The sequence below is a fragment of the Gallinula chloropus genome, assembly GCF_964237585.1.
Source record: "Gallinula chloropus genome assembly, chromosome: 18".
NCBI classification, from domain to species: domain Eukaryota; kingdom Metazoa; phylum Chordata; class Aves; order Gruiformes; family Rallidae; genus Gallinula; species Gallinula chloropus.
The window spans coordinates 1,313,046-1,328,731 of NC_140103.1; the positions used below are offsets into that span (position 1 = coordinate 1,313,046).

At 52.1% G+C, this 15,686-nt stretch overlaps 1 protein-coding gene across 1 annotated transcript in view; it reads right to left on the reverse strand.

Annotated features, from left to right (window-relative positions):
- Positions 1-177: 177 nt before the first annotated feature.
- The window catches only part of NEK6 (NIMA related kinase 6), a 38,566-nt gene continuing 23,057 nt past the window's right edge, over positions 178-15,686 (reverse strand). The window contains exons 7-9 of the mRNA XM_084272456.1: positions 11,218-11,312; positions 6,011-6,124; positions 178-2,511 (exon numbers count right to left, since the gene is read on the reverse strand). Coding sequence (XP_084128582.1) covers positions 2,401-2,511; positions 6,011-6,124; positions 11,218-11,312 — 320 coding nt within the window. The 3' untranslated portion in view covers positions 178-2,400. The remainder of the gene's footprint in view (positions 2,512-6,010; positions 6,125-11,217; positions 11,313-15,686) is intronic.

Genomic DNA, 15,686 nt, shown 5'->3' on the forward strand with positions numbered 1-15,686 from the left:
GACAGGCGAGGGAAGGGAGCCACCCTGCACAGGGTACAGGTGTTTTCATGTCTCAATTACACAACTGACAACAGCATCACTCAGAGTCTCAAATTGTCTCGTTCCTTGCTCCAACTTGGACCTTTTTTGTCCTGAGCTTGTAACATCAGGGAGAACCTGAGTTCCAGCTGTTCCGTACAGGCCAGAGGATCCCAAAGGAAAGTCCTTACCAGAAAATCCACCCGCTGGATTATTTGGGCCCTGGGTGCAGGGGGCTGGGACAGCCCCTGCAGCCAGCGCCGGGCGCGTCCTGGTGCCAGGGGGTCGTGGTACCAGTCCCTGGTGCAGCATCCTGAGCAGCTGCCCAGGAAAACCCACCTCAGGTGTGCAGCGGTACCAGTGCCACACGTGCTCAGGCCGGTTGCAGCCTTGGGATGGCTTTTATAGGAAAAATTTAGTTCTTCATACTGGACGTTTTTTAACAAAGGTTTATTCTGTAAATCATTTTTATTTATCTAAAAATGCACAAATTGCAAAAAAATTTTTTTTTTCTTTTTTTTCTTTCTGAACTACATTTCCTTACAAGCACTAGTAAATCTTATGTAGCAAGAGAGTGACCGGACTTCTCAAGAGCCTCACATCTACGCTGAGCTTCCCTGGGAGCCAGGGCTCCTCCCGGGTTACACCGCCAGGCGCAGCACAACCAGCCCCTCCCAACGTGTAGCTGCCACCACGGCTTAAAGGAAAGCTGCAGGGTCCCTGTGCCCCCCGTCCAGCACAGGGATGGGGGAGCAGCTCGGTGCCACCACCCCGTCCCGCTGCTGCTTCACTGCCCCAGTGCCCTCCTGAGAGCAAAGAGGAGTCACTGAGTAACCAGCATGAACGATGCCAACGTTATTCGCAGCAATTAACGGCTCCCCCTTGCTGCCCTACACAACCACTGGGGAGGGCTGAGGGCACAGGGAAGCTGGCACTGCAGTTTTCCTTTAAGTAGAGCAAAATAGGTTAAAAAAAAAAAAACAACACTAAAAGCATATATATGTATGTAACCCTCTAACCCTAATCTTACTCCAAAATATGAAGGATTGTATGCTTTTCTTAAGAAAAAGAAAACCCAACAACAACAAAAACAGGCACAGGCTGCATCTGAACTGTCACACAGTCTAGGTGTTGGCACTCGCCCCGGCAGCAGCAGCACCGGCATCCCCGCTCCCCGCTGCAGCCCCGTCCCTCCCGCCGGCACGTGAAATGGAAACACTTGAACGTGAATCCAGGTTTGTTCCTGAAGCAGTGTGGATGTTTCTCATCGACAGTAACGAGACAGATCATTGATTCAATGAATGAATTTAGCTGGCTGAGAATTTTCCTGTAGTTCAAGGCGACTCCTTCAGATCAGGTGGAGATTTTTATAAAAATAATTCACATTCTGTAACTTCTCTTTCACAGTTCAGTAGCGGGGCTGCTCCTCGCCTGGGATCAGAGTCACAACACACTATGTATTTCTCTTCTGAAGTGTTTAGAACACTGCTCTGCTGGAGCTGCACCCGCAGCACCCAAGGTACCGCTGGATGGGGAGCAGCATCCTCACCAGAGTCACACCGGTTTCTCACCGAGCACGTGTAGGCTGAAACCAATCACACCAACTGGGAAAATGAGTTTCAAGAGAGCTCACTGGCAGAAGCAGTGCTTGTTTTGGTTTGTCTGGCATGTTTTTCCTCTTTCTTTCCCCAGGTATGTGCTTAACTCATCTCACTGGCTGTAGCCAGTCAACAGATAAATGCATCAGCAGAATACTCACTCTAAATTGTCAATTAAAAATAAAAAAAGAAAAGAAATCTTGAAACAAACGTGTTTCCCACCCCAGCCCCTCCCAGTTCCTACAGCTGAAGGAGGGAATTCATAACAACACATAAATGGCTGCTTTAAAATACACAAAGTAAAAACTGGATTTGCTATTAACCGTTTGCAGAAGAGGCAAAGTAGCAGTTACACAAATTACACAAAGTCTACTGTAATCCTTACATTAGTATAAAGTGATTTCACTGAAGGAATTATTTCAATAGTTCACATTACATTAAGATAGCAGGGGGGTGTCAAACGCTCCGACACCTTGTTAATATCACCTACCCTAGATTACACACGACAGTTTTAAGAAAGGACCCTTAAATGATCTACATCTGTAACACGTTATTGGCCTTTAACAGAAAACAAAAAATCACCTGCAATACCTCACAGAATCTTCACTTTAAGCATGACCACCTTGGCAGAGTCCTTGTCAAATAACCTGCAGAAATAATGGAGCATCTTGCTGCGAGTGCTCAACCCTCTCACCTGGGTGACCGGGCACCACTCGCTTTCATCTGAGAAAAAGAAATTCAAGTAAGACTGAGCTGTGCTGCGTCTCCAGGGGCTGCAGATGGTTCATGTGCTGGAGGTCCACACATGCATTTGTTTTGCTATTTGGTGCACGTAACCGATGTCGGGTCTCTGGTCGGGGTCGGGGTAGATGCACATGCTGACCAGCTCCCGCAGCTGCAAGACACAACACACCAAACAACATGAACACACCCATGACTGGTCACTGGAAAAGGCACCAACTGGGATGTTTGTGCCACCACCCGAGTCCAGGGCGGGCCCCGAAACCTGCTTTGTGCAGACGCTCCTGGGCAGAGCACAGGCTCCCGTCCAAGTGTTCTGCGTCCTCCCGCCCTACAAAAGGGCAGGAAGAGCCTTTTCCACCAAACCTTCAGCACTCACCACTTACATCTTCCACACAACCCCGTGGATTTTACACCATCACTTACACTGTGCCACTCGCATTTGCACACCCCGGCGTCCCTGGCCAGTGGTGCAGCCCCAGACACAGCCCTGCCCCTCCCCCCCCCAGACACAGCCGCCCCTTGCAGCCGGCTCCCCTCGCACGGGGCTCTCACAGCACCTTTTTTTAACTAAATCTCTTCTCCCAGGGATTCAGATTCACTTCAGAGAACCAGGGTATGTGATGACTGGTACCAGCAACATGCAGTCAACAGAGTAAAGCACAAGAGGGTGTGGGGCAGGGGACAGAGGAGGGGGAAAGGGAGCCCGGCGAGGACACCAGCGTGCCCAGGGCTGGGGAAGCAGCACGGGTCAGAGGGGTGCACCAAGGCCCTGACGGAGCAGGAACAGAGGGGATCAGCCCCAGAACCCACCCTGGTGTATCCTAAGTCATGGGGGCATGGCTGTCGAACCCCTGTGCTTCCTAAAAACCCTGTGAAGAAGACAGACTGGTCATTGATTATGTTTAATAAATAAAATGCAAAAGGGCTGGAGCCTCCCCACCTCCCAGCCCTCTTTATTGTGCACATGAAAGATTGTAGCTTTTAATTATACAGACACTGAAAGCTGCTGGTACCCCCGAGGCACCGGGAGAAACAGCCTTGAGCCTCTGATCTTCTCACATCCTCCCAGTAGCCATGGTGCCAATTATTTTAATGTTAATTAAAAGCATGACCATGCAGCTACGGTGCACACGGCTTCAGCCGCGTTACCGAATGGACCCAAGTGAGGGCTGCGGCTCTGGCTGGAGCGAGGCCCCAGCGCGTCCAGGTGCCTCTGGGCCTGAGGCACCTTCCAAAGGGAATCCCAGCCGGGACGGGGGGGGAGGAATGGACACGGTGCGACCCATTGACTGCCAACCACCTTCCCCTTGCTCTGTGTGTATGCACTGAGCATGACACAGCCCCCAGCCAGGGCTCAGCCCCCAGTCAGGGTTCAGCCCCCATCTCCTGAATAAGCCCACCTCGGCTGCCCAGCCCTGGCCGCTTACTCCTAACCTCCACGGTGACTTTATGCTGCTCAGCAGAGGCAGGAGGTGCCACCCTTGTAACCCTGAGACCCCCAAAGGCTCCCTCAGCCCCAGCCAACCAAGGCCAAGATGAAATGCCCACAAACTCAGCTGTGCCCAGTACCAGTGCCCAGCACCACCAGCCTGCCCAGTACCTGTATTCCCATGTAAACGCAGCCGGGAAGTTCCATCCTGCCCATGACTGGGATGCCACAGGCATCGCACTATCACCTACAAGGACCTGGCAGAACCAGCCTCAGCAAGCACCAACAGTCACTATCTCCAATTACTAGTAAATCCACTCCTGATACAGAGAACTAATCCTGGCCGGAATCCCAGCTCCTCCTGCTACAAGCAGCACGCCAGCTGATGACGGAGGAGTCGGGCTGGTTAGACACAAAGGGCTCCAGAGGAGAGCACCGTGGCTGAGCAGGAGCACCATTAAAGGGGGTGTTCTGCAAGAGATGCTCTGCCTCGCTCATTGAAACTGGTGCTTTTGCTTCAAGACCCCATTACCGAGATGAGGGGAAGATGGGCCGATGGCTCTGGAGCATCTTTGGTAGCACAGCAGGTTATCAAAAAGCTTCACTGCCCTCCCACTGCCCCCACAAGCCCATGGCAATGACAATAGTGGAGTGGTGGCAAAGCCTCTGCTCTTTCAGTCTAAACCAGAGAAAGACGACGTGTAAGAGAGAACCACATGCTGGTCACGGGAAGAACAAATTCTGGTGCAACTTGTGGCTGCAGGCAGCTGCCTCTATGCTTCTGATCCTGCCTGGCTGCTGGGAGATACCAACACACCTTCCCCTTCAGCCATCCACTCCAAAAGCACCTGAGAATCCAATCCTTACACGTAGGTACTAAGCCAAGTGTCGCTCACGCCAGAGCTGGGCTCTGGTTTCTGGGAGGTGAAGCTCGCTGTGTTCCAGCCGGCAGCAGCTACCGCCGGAGCTGAGCCACAGCCAGAGGCACAGCCCTGCTCCGGCACCGCCGGCAGCACAGGAACACCATCTGGAGCCTCCTTCTCTGGGACCTGGCGCCTTTGAGCTTTAAACCACCCTTCTCACCCCACGCTGTATCACCACACTACACACACTCTTTAGCACTGCCAGAGGGAAGCAAACAGACAGTAATTGTAAAGACAGGAAACACATCTGTCAGCTTAGACTAATTCCTGCTGCCAGCAGGCAGATCCTGACACGCGTGCTGCAGCAGCGCGGCAGAGCGGTGCGCACGGAGCCAGGATGCGCTGTGTCGGCAACACAGGGAAAGCCCAACTAAAAGCCCAGCCACTTTCCAGAGCAGCTCTCAAATGATCTTTCCCATGAGTTACTCAGCAAGTAAAAACTGGGGTAAAACATCACATCCACGGTGCAGGGTCCCTGTCGGGGTGGAGCCCAGACTGTCTCTGCCAGCACCGTGTTTCCCCCGCATCCTGCCTCTCGCTCCCAGAACTGGGAGGCAGAACAAAGGAAAAACCCCCAAGGATACAGGGAACATTTTAAATGACATTGGCCGTTTCCTTGCAAATCAGAGGCGACTGTAAGCGAAGGAGGAGGAAAGGGAAAGCAGCTGTTTGTTGGGGTAAGGAAAGGGGTGGATTAAAAACCCAAACCAAAGTGTCCTGAAAGAAAACACACCACACGTCTGCGGCTGGAGGGGCACATCAGTGAGCCAGCTCACACGGGGACCCTTTTCTTAATATCCTCTTGTTTGGCTACTGTCAGTCCCTGGGTTTCATTTGCACAAACCCCAGGCTTTATAAAGCTGCTGGGTGGATGCTTGGTGCACTCAAGGCAACAGCTTTCCTCCCCTCCCCCTCTAACCTCACGCCCCTTGTTGCACTCCAAAGGCTTCAGAGACGAAAACTCAGGCACTGATTTATGGTCTGTTATTTTAGGGGAAGGAAGCAAAGGAGAGGACGTGCCCACAGCTCGCTGCTGGTTTCTGCCAGTGCCACAGACTCCCAGTTTCACCTTAAGGAACCATCTTTGCTGCCTCACTGCAGCTGGGCAACACTCTGGTGTTGCAAGGAGCTTCCCTGGCTGGCCCTGAGGTACCAGGGACACTCCGGTCACCTCCTCTTCCACCCTGGATGTGTGGGGAATGGGGGGGGGCTTCTCCACCCGGGTTCCTCTGCCCTGTGTGGGATGAACTTGGCTGCACCCCTTCCCCCCAGTCCCCATAAAACCACTCCCCATTTACCTTCTCAGAGTAATGCTCAGCTGGAAGAGGTGGGTAGTCACACTGCTCGATTTTTTGGCAGAGAGAAAACAGGTTCATTTTATCTCCGTAGAAGGGACTCTGCAGAGCTGCCATCTGGGGAGGGAAACAGGAAACATTTCAGAAACACAAGAGGTTTGGTCACCCCCAGCACCACTGATCTGCAAAGGCAAATTCTGTTCTGCAACAGCGATGATGCCACTCTGCAAGGCTGTCTGCAGCCAGAGCTGCCCCACACTGTCACAGCCTTCCTGACAGGCCTGAGTGCAGCAGCAGCTCCTCCTGCCAGGGAACCTGTCCCTGTCCCCATCCCAGTGGTGCCAGTCACACCCTCTCAGCACACCCAGGCCCATCCTGATGCTGTTTCACAATACACCTCAAGATGCCACCCCTCATCCCTGACTCCAGCCAGGACCTGGGCACGTGGCAGCACGGAGCCAGGCACAGGCGCTACGCTTTCCCATCACCACTGTGACTCTTCCTGCCCCAAACCTCTCAGACAGGGGACACTGGGCGGTACCGGCACTTCTACACCCGCACAGGAAAAACACACCTATTTTTTAAACCAACTGGCAACCCATTAGAAACCAACTGGCCCCAAGATGCCTGTGAAAACCCTTCAGGAATGTGACTGTGTCTTTAAAATGCTGGAGCTTTCCTGGCTTCGGCAACATGCCACAGCCTTGGTCTTCCCCAGACACACTCACACTCAGAACAGCCAGTTCATCTGCTCTCTGCAACTAGGAACTATTTAATAGTCTGATGTAAGGAAGAAACTGGTTATTTGGGGATGTTTAGGTACCCAGTACATGAAGAATCCTCTAAGTGTGTGAAACGTAGTTCAGCCTTGAAAAAAACCAAAGCAACGTCAAACCAAACAGGCTTCCTGCTGGCAATCTGCTCTTTGGGAAGGGTAAACTGGGCAGAGGTGGGAACCAAACTATCAAAACTTTTCATTATCAATCTGGTCGTCTTCCTCTTTCAATTCTGCTTTCTGAGTCCAGGATCTGCCCCCCCCGCAGCACGAGAGATGTCAGAGGTGGATGGCTGCTCACGCAGCACGGCGAGCGCGATGGAAGGCTCTGGGTGGGGAAGAATTCCTGCCAGGAGCCTCCTGACAAATGCAGGTTTATCTTACACTTCACTTTCAGGAAGGAAACTGCATCTTTGTGGGTGGAAACCCGCTGACACTGCAAGTCCTCAACCAGGAGGTCGAAGTGACCAGTGAACCACGAGCCAGCGTCTGCGATCTCACGGGAAGAGCTGGCGTGGGGCCGGGGGGTCCCCCAGGAGCCCAGCACCTCCCCATCGCTTCCCACAGCGGGACCCCAGCCTCGCAGACCCACTGCAGCTGCAGGCGATGCCGGGCACATCAGCCCCTCCGGCCAGGGTGTTGCTCCTCACCGCTCTGCACAGCGACACCTCCTCCTAACGAGCACCGCTGGCTAATTGCAGCCGTTACCCACTCGCCTTAGATCTCTGTGACCCATCCTGCCACAAGCTGCACCAGATCTGGAAGCTTTTCACTCCGCAGCTGAAGCTGATGCTTCTCACTCCGGCTTTAATGGGGGTTATTTGATGATTATTAGTCTTCTGCTCATTACCATGCGCTGTGAAAGCCATCTGAAGAGCGCTGTCTTGTCGCTGACACGCAGCAAGCTCCCGGCAGAATTAGAGGAAGTCAACAGCAGATCTTATCCCACAGTCAGGAATCAGGATGGATGGGTCGTTAGCGGTCTGGAGTGGGGCCGGGCTCTGAAGCGCTGTGTCTGGGCTGGGTTTCCAGCCATGGGACCCGCAGGAACAGGCTGCAGCTGGGGGGTCCTGCTCAAGCTTCATTAAACTGCCCAGGTGCTAAGCAGTGTGGGACACATCAAGATCAACTGTCCTTGGTGTAAATCAGAAGCCTGCCTTTTAGATAACCCAGTTATTATGTTTATGCCTTGCTTATCTGCAAGACATACTAGTGACTCTGTGAACCAGTGAAACCCCACTTCAGGTGAGGGGGTCACCTGCCACGAGGCAGCAGGAGCTGAGACACCCTCTGATATGAGCTCTGAACCTTCAGAAGCAGCACTGGGATGTATCTGAGGTCAGTACCAAATCTCCCAGTTCAGTTCCCACCAGCTCCTGTTATCCTCCAGCAGCTCTTCCAGAGGCACTGCCAGGTCTCCAGAGATGCTTAGAAACAGCCATGGAGAACACACAAAGGTACCCAACTGGCACCAAAGGATGCTGCAAACCCAGGGCCGGGCTCCAAGAAGCATCTCAAAAACTTCTAGGTCCAGTTTCTGCTTCAAAGCCACACGTGATGCAGCGCAGGATCCCTGCTGCACAAAGCAGTGGGCTGGGGCACAAGCACCCCCTAACCTCTCCATGGTCCCACCTCTATTCCCAGCAGCAATGCCCAGCATCCCCACAGCCCCAGACCTCAGGGTGCCCAGCATCCCCACCGGCCGGGAGAGCCCCCGGCAGCCCCGCGCTCACCACCTGCCCCAGGATTCCGAAGGCAAAAGGTGAAGCCACATCACTGGCACTTTCTTACTGTACAGAACAGTAACAGGCAAAGCAGGGGAGGGGGGGAATTAAGAGACTCCAATTAGAGACTAATCCCCAATCAGAGGTTGATAGCAAACTGCTCTCTGCCAGTTAAACACTGTGAGCGCCCAGCACAGGAGACTGTGCCAGGAAAAGGGCTGATGGGTGCGAGGGGGAGGCACAGGCGGCAGTGAGGGGTTAAACCAGGTCCCTGAGAATTCGATACATCGATAAGGGCAGAGAGGTGGAGGGGATTCTGCAGCTCCAATTCACTTCTCCTTCCCAGCCCAGGGAAGTGGTGATGGGCAGAAGAACAGAAAGGAAGCACAGTGGGGTTTTGGGGTGGGAAATGCGGGGGGGTTCAGATGGGAGGCGATGGCACAGACCTTCCCACTGCGAGGGTCAGGGCTGCTCCAATCCCCCCCAGCAGCAGGTTGGGATGCTGCACCAGGGTTTGCTCCTGACATCTGGATTAGAGCAATTACTGCAGGACAGCGAGATCGCCATTTAAAGCAGCACCAGGCAGCACAGCTGGTAAGAGAGAGAAGTGTACAGGCACAGGGATGGCTGGTACTGCTCAGACAGATCCAGAGCTGCTCAAGTCATTGCTCGTAGCTATGTTCTGGGAATTAACAACTTATTTTTAGCCCCTCCAAGTTATCTTGCTGACAGATAAACACAAGAAGCGAGCAGTGAAGACAGTTACTACTATATTGATAAGATTGAATAAAAATCACTGGGCCATTATCAATGTCAAAGTTAAGTGGTGCTATGAGGCATCACATCCCAAAGGCCTCAACGCTCCCTACGCGGATCCCAGTGGACACGTGTGTCTCTGAAGGCAATTTGTACCTTAAATCTCTGTGCAGCTTATCTACACAATCTATCTGGAGAAAGATCAGAAGTGACTCAGAACCAAACAAACAGCCAACTGGAAAAACATTCTCCTCCCGAGCCAGGAGTGAAGATAAAGCTCCTTCAAGGACAGACAAAGCTGATTCTTGATTTTCCAAATTCAGCAAAGTTGAGAGAGTCGAGTAGCTGTTTATCTACAGAGCACAGAACTGGTACCTGTCCAGTCCTCCCAGGAAGCTGCTGCACCATCTCACAGCTCCTGCTCACAAAGCTGAGGCTTTACCTATGTAGGAAGTAAATTTAAAAGTGGTTCACATGCCAAACCTCTCACATGTTACTGTGGTACTGCTACTCCTACCAGGGAATTGTGGTTAGTGCGCAATTAAGTCAGCTTCTTGAGAGATAAGGAGTACCAGGACTACTGTGCCATAAGGGGACCATATTGCCTGCTACAAAAACATAACTTAGCACAACGCTAAATATTTCTCTCTGCATAAATCTGGAATCCCATCTCCTGCAGAGCTCAGCCTCAGGAATGCCTCGGAGCAGCCTGAGGGAGCAGCTGTTCAGCACAGCAGCAAACGGGCCGTGGTGTCCGACCTGGGCCGCTCGATGGGCTCAGCAAGTCCGACACCCCGCAGCAGGGCCAAAGGCCTCAGCTCAGCACAGCCCCTACTGAGGATTCCTCAATGCCCAGCACGTGAAGTGTTACTGGAACCACTCAGCACAACCAGCTCCAGGAGCTCAGGCTTCCTTCCCCTGCTCCCAAACAAGAGTCTTCAGCATCCTCGTTGGACACCACCAGCAGACCCAGGTACCTGCAGCTACACTGTCCCACCCCAGTTCTTGGTACCTCCTGAGAAGCATCACAACAAGAAACACCCTTTAGAAGAACCCACCCATTTTTAATGGCATATTGCTGCTACTGCTTTGGGAACTATCAAAAGTCTCCTAATTCTTTCACTAGAGCTATGGAGAACTTGAGGACAGGGACAAAGCCACTCAATTTAAGCTCAGGATTTTGTAAGTATTTTTGATGAAGTACTTAGATGGGTGTCTTGCACCTTTTCTCTCCCTCCTCTGGGAGAGGATTTTAACAGTAAAATGGTGCCACAACCACACCTGGCTCCAGTGTCTCCACTGGACTGGACCTTCCCTTGGGCAGATCTGGTGGCTCTTTGCCCTGGCCAAGGCTGGGATGTTACACTGCTTGGGGTGACTGCCCATGCCAGACCCCGGATAAATCTTTCCCATAATGAAACTCTGCTCCCCAGGCAGTGCACAGGGCAGCCAGCAGTTAAACAGGCTGCCTGGAGCCCTGAGAAGATAAAGCCTGTGCGGACACTGGTAGGAGTACAGAAACAACAGGCAGCAGTGGGAGGTTCTCCCCCCAAAGGGCATTTTTTTGGGCCACACAGATCTGTAACCAGCTGGCTGCTGCCTTACAGCCCAGAGGCACAGGGCTGCCAGAGTCGAGCCCCCAGGACTGCTTATGTCCCTGTGCCAGCACACTGCTGATGGATTTCCCCAGCACCAGCCTGTCTCCCCAGCGATGCACAGCACACCCACACTGCCAGCAGCACGGCAGCCCCAATGGGGCTCAGTACTACACCGACACCAGCAGGCTGCTGAGCCCAGCCTTCCCCAGAGCACACTCAGGAAGCACACAGACAGCACTAACAGTTACCTGTTCATTTGGTTTCTCAACAATTAAGCCTAAGCAAGGCTGACCTCAGTTCCTGTACCGCACCGCGGGGTTATGGCAACCCTGGGAAGAGCAGTGAGAGGATACTTGCCTCGTACAATAAACAGCCCAGAGACCAGATATCGGATTTAAAGTTATAGCCATTTTCATGTATTCTTTCTGGGGACATATAGTATGGAGTTCCCACTGTGAAAACAAAGAAAGAAGAGAGGAGTTATTGTCATAGGAAGTGACCGTGCAGCCCGTGTTACACACAAGTTCCAGTTCATCCAAGCATTACCTCAGCACCAACAGCTAATTAGAAGGGATTGGCACAACTTGGAAACAAATTGTGGTTTAGAAGATGTAGAACCAAAGACATCATCACACACAGAGCGAGGGGACTGGCCAACAGTACTGAACATCTCTGGTACTTCTGAAATCCCAGGAACCTTTTCTTCCCCTTCCATTGTTCCCAGCACCTTCGGAGCGTTGCAGACAGAGCAGCTGTAAAGGGTCACCCTCCTCTGGGTTGCTCAACAGTGCTGAAACCACAAGCTCAGCATCACCATGTGCTGCCAGAACAAGCCTCTGGGACAGGGCATGGCCAGCGGTCTGACAGAGCTGCTCTGGGCAGGACGGGGTCCCCTTTGAGAGCTCAGGGGACCACTCACTGCAGTAACAAGCCCAGCACCAGGCAGGGCTTCAGTAACTCTCTGACAGAACTGAGGTATCACTCCAAACTTCACAGCACTGCCCCAACCTGCAGTCACGTCAGCAGCTCAGGGATTTCTATGTACTTCCACAAGGCTGTATTTTATCAAAAGAAATTTACTCCAGCGTTTTGGACAGAAGTTACAGGAAATTATTAATAAATTCCTTACCTCAAAAAGGTTCTTTTTTAAATCCTAAATAAGTTTCAGTTGTGATACCGAAAATACAAGACATCCTGGCAGCCTCAACTACATCAAATAATCTTCAGATACATCATTTATTAAAGCATCCAAGGACTTTCTATACTCTCTCTTCTCCTGCTTGCCCGTCCCCTGTCAATTTTTTTCCTTGCTGTTGGCGTTCCAGCGTATCCATCTCCTAATTAAAGACCTTTCCTCACAAGATGGCAAATGTTTAATTTGCCTGTAACGTTCAGTTTACCATTTCTCCATTTGAAAAGCTGCCTGCCGACAGCTGGAGGACTAATAAGCACAGGAGATGGTGTTAGAGGTGGAGGGGAAGAACTGCCACTGTCGCAGGAGGGGTTTGCACACTGTGGGAGATGAAGGAGTTCTGGGGCAGAAAGCAAGGCGCAGCCGCGGGGCAGCACAAGAGGAGTTGGGTGACACTCACTCTCAGTACATCAGCATCCTAATGGAAGCTGGAAATCAGAGAAATACAAAAATCCTCTCTTAGGTTGTTCAGTCCAGAGAAAAAGCATTGGTTTGAATACTGTCAATGCTAGCCTGTAATTTTACCCAATTTGCCCCAAATAACACCCAAGATCCCCCCTCACAGAGGTCTCACTGGAAGTACAGATGCCACATACACCCGACCCTCCCAGTTGGCCCCATTGCTGAAGTCTCTACTGCAGCAGGATTCTGAAGCCCAAAGTTTTCCATGAGGCAAACTGGGATGATGCTGCAGCAGCTACTCAACCTTAACTACTCAAGGAATCATCTTTCCCTGGAGTGAAGACCAGGCAGTTATTTCAAAACCAAACCCACCACCCAAACCACCTCTTTATTCTCCGCTTTGTCACATATTTACGTGCCCAAACCTCGAGCCTACTCAACCTCAATGATTCTTACTCTGACCTATTCAGCAATATGGCATATAATGTGGGAGCAATCCTCTGGCATCAACGTGAAACACAAGATGTTCCATACAGGAATACATACATGAAGCTCCACTCACCCAAACAGAACGAGTAACCAAGGAAGGGGACCACTGCCCTGATGGCTCATTTATTTGCCGCCCAGGACTCTCCGTAACCAGCTGCCCTATGAGATAAACGCAGCTTGTGCCCACACATCCTGCAAGTAAGGAATTACTTCGAGGTGAAGAGTGCCCTAAGGAAAAACTACAGTTCTGCAAATTCTACACAGACTCCAGCACGGGAGGAGTAGCACACAGAGTGTGTTTCCATGCTCAGCCTGTGAGCGTGCTGCACTGACAGCATCTCAGATCTGGCTGGGTTTAATTGCCAGTGAAAGGCCCCTACGTATGGATGAGATCAGAGCTCTGCTAATAGTTAATAATTTTTAACAGACTGCACAGAGTAACTTCAGAGAACACCAAAAGCAGACAGGACTCAAAGAGCCCAGCCAGGCTTTCCGTGGGGCTCTGCCATGTGCAGGCAAGATGCGCTCCATGGGCAGCAGGGCTCTCCAAGGAGCTCCCACACACGTGCCAGACTTCTGTACAAGAGCTGCCTTGGTTGGAACGACACTGATTCACTTTCCTGCTCAGAAGCACGCAGCTGCTGAAGAACCAGGGATTCATTATGTGAAACTCTTGAGGATGGTTTTGGAAGTCCCCACTGAGCACCAGCATGTGAGACACGTCCCCACCTTCCGCTTCCAGTGCTGCTGTGTCCCACACCCCCCAGGACACCTACCAGTGCTGCTGAAGCGATGGTCATGCTGGTCCTTCCCTGAGAGCACAGAGAGGAGCCAGGCACGGGCAGACAGTGGCACACAAGGAAGGAACACAGAGATCATGCCCACTCTTCCTCCCTGGAGCCTTCCTGCTTTGGAGCACTGGTGCCAGGGGCAGCCTCCAGCCATCGCTGTCCCTGCCATCAGTCATTCTGGGTCAGTGCGTGACAAGCTGAGAGCAAATAACAAGGCGTGGGCTCTAAAGTTACGGCCTTGCCTTCCACGTTAGCAGGGGTCTGCTGGGTAGGCTCCAATTGTCATTTCAGATAATGCCTTAAACCGCCCTTGGATCAAGGCAGAGTGACAGGGCTGGGGCACGGCTGAGCGCGTTGCGGTCAGTGTTTGATTCCCCTGCATTAGCCCGTTCCCTTCCATTAATGGCTCTGTGGAGCAGCCCACGCCTGAGCTGCTCCTGCAGAGGCTGCCCCGCGCATTTACCTACCATTACCGGGGTGTTGTCAGCAAATGTATGAACAAGCAGGGCTCTGCGTTTCAAAACTGATGCATTAATTTTTAACTAACTGCCATGATAAAAGACTGACAAGCCCAATTCTCCTTACGGCCTGTCCAGCATCACGCGGGGATCTCCCGTAATGAGCAGCTTCTAGAGAGCCGCACAAGGCTGGCGGCGCAATCAGCCGGCGCTCACCACCGCATCGCATTAGTCAATTTGACAAGAACAGCCTAATCGGGGACTATTAATCAGGAACTTTCTTTGGTATTCGCCCTGCTGAAAATACAAAACATTGTGGAGATGCAGGATGGGTCCCTGGCTGATGGAGTAACGCCTCTGCAGCTACGAAGGCTGCAAACCAGTAAAGACGACCCTGACTGACTGTTCCTCAGCTTCCCATCCAGCCCTGAAAGCCAAATGTGTCTCCATCAGGACACTGCAGCAACACCACATCAACACTTCCTCCTGCTCCCCCCAGCACTGGTGCAGAGCCTCACCCACCCAGGGCCTGGAGCAGTGCTGGGACACCTCCAACACCACCCGTTATTCTGAGCAGAGCATTTCACCAGGAAAACCCAGAGGCAAAGGCAGTAAAGCTGCTCCAGAAACAAAATTCAGATTCCTTTCCTCTCGTATAGTGTCTGAATGCCAGAGCTGGCTGTGCACCTCCAGCAACCAAGCTGCAGTCCATACCTGCCCCAGGAACACGCCAAGAGCTCCCTGCTCCCCCAGCATGGCTTTCCCTATGCAGCAAGACCCTGCTCACTCGTTTTAAAAACATTTTCCAGCTCAAATCAGAGGAGTTTGGTGGCTGTGAAAGCAGCAGCAGCCAGGCTGTGTGTACAGCCACACACTGGATCCTTATTTTCTGCACAGAGCTTTGCTCGTGCGAGCGCAGCCCAGCCGGGCTCGCCGGTGGCTGCCCGTGGGCAGAGCAGGGGTTGATCTGAGCCTCCTTCCAGGAGGCTCCATCCACAGCCTCAGTCACTAGATACAACGCTCCACGGACAAGCCTCTCGCGGCTGCCGCCCGATGCACCTCTCTGCAGGCTGTCACTGGACTGTACTGGTGGGGGAAGAGTTCAGAGTATTTTAATAGGCTCTGTACATTGGCTTTTTAAAAATGCAATCAAAATAAGTATCTTCTGAAGTTAATGAAACTCCACAGCCACGTTTGGCTGCCCAGCACAGCAGCGATAAGGAACACTGTTATTGTTCCTCCTTCACCAGCACCTTCCAGCTCATCTGAGCCAAACAGCATTTCTGAATCTATCACTTTCCCTCCTCACAGCAGGGAACAGAGTTCTGAATATGAAAGAACCTAACAAATCCTGACCTTTATTGTATCTTTACAGAGTATTCCCAGTTTCAAACCACGAGATATCAGAGCGCGAGGCGGGCCTCAAAGGGGTGATGCTGATTAAAGCGTTCCTTCATTCCAGAGATGCTCTGCTCCTGTCAAAACAAACTTTGC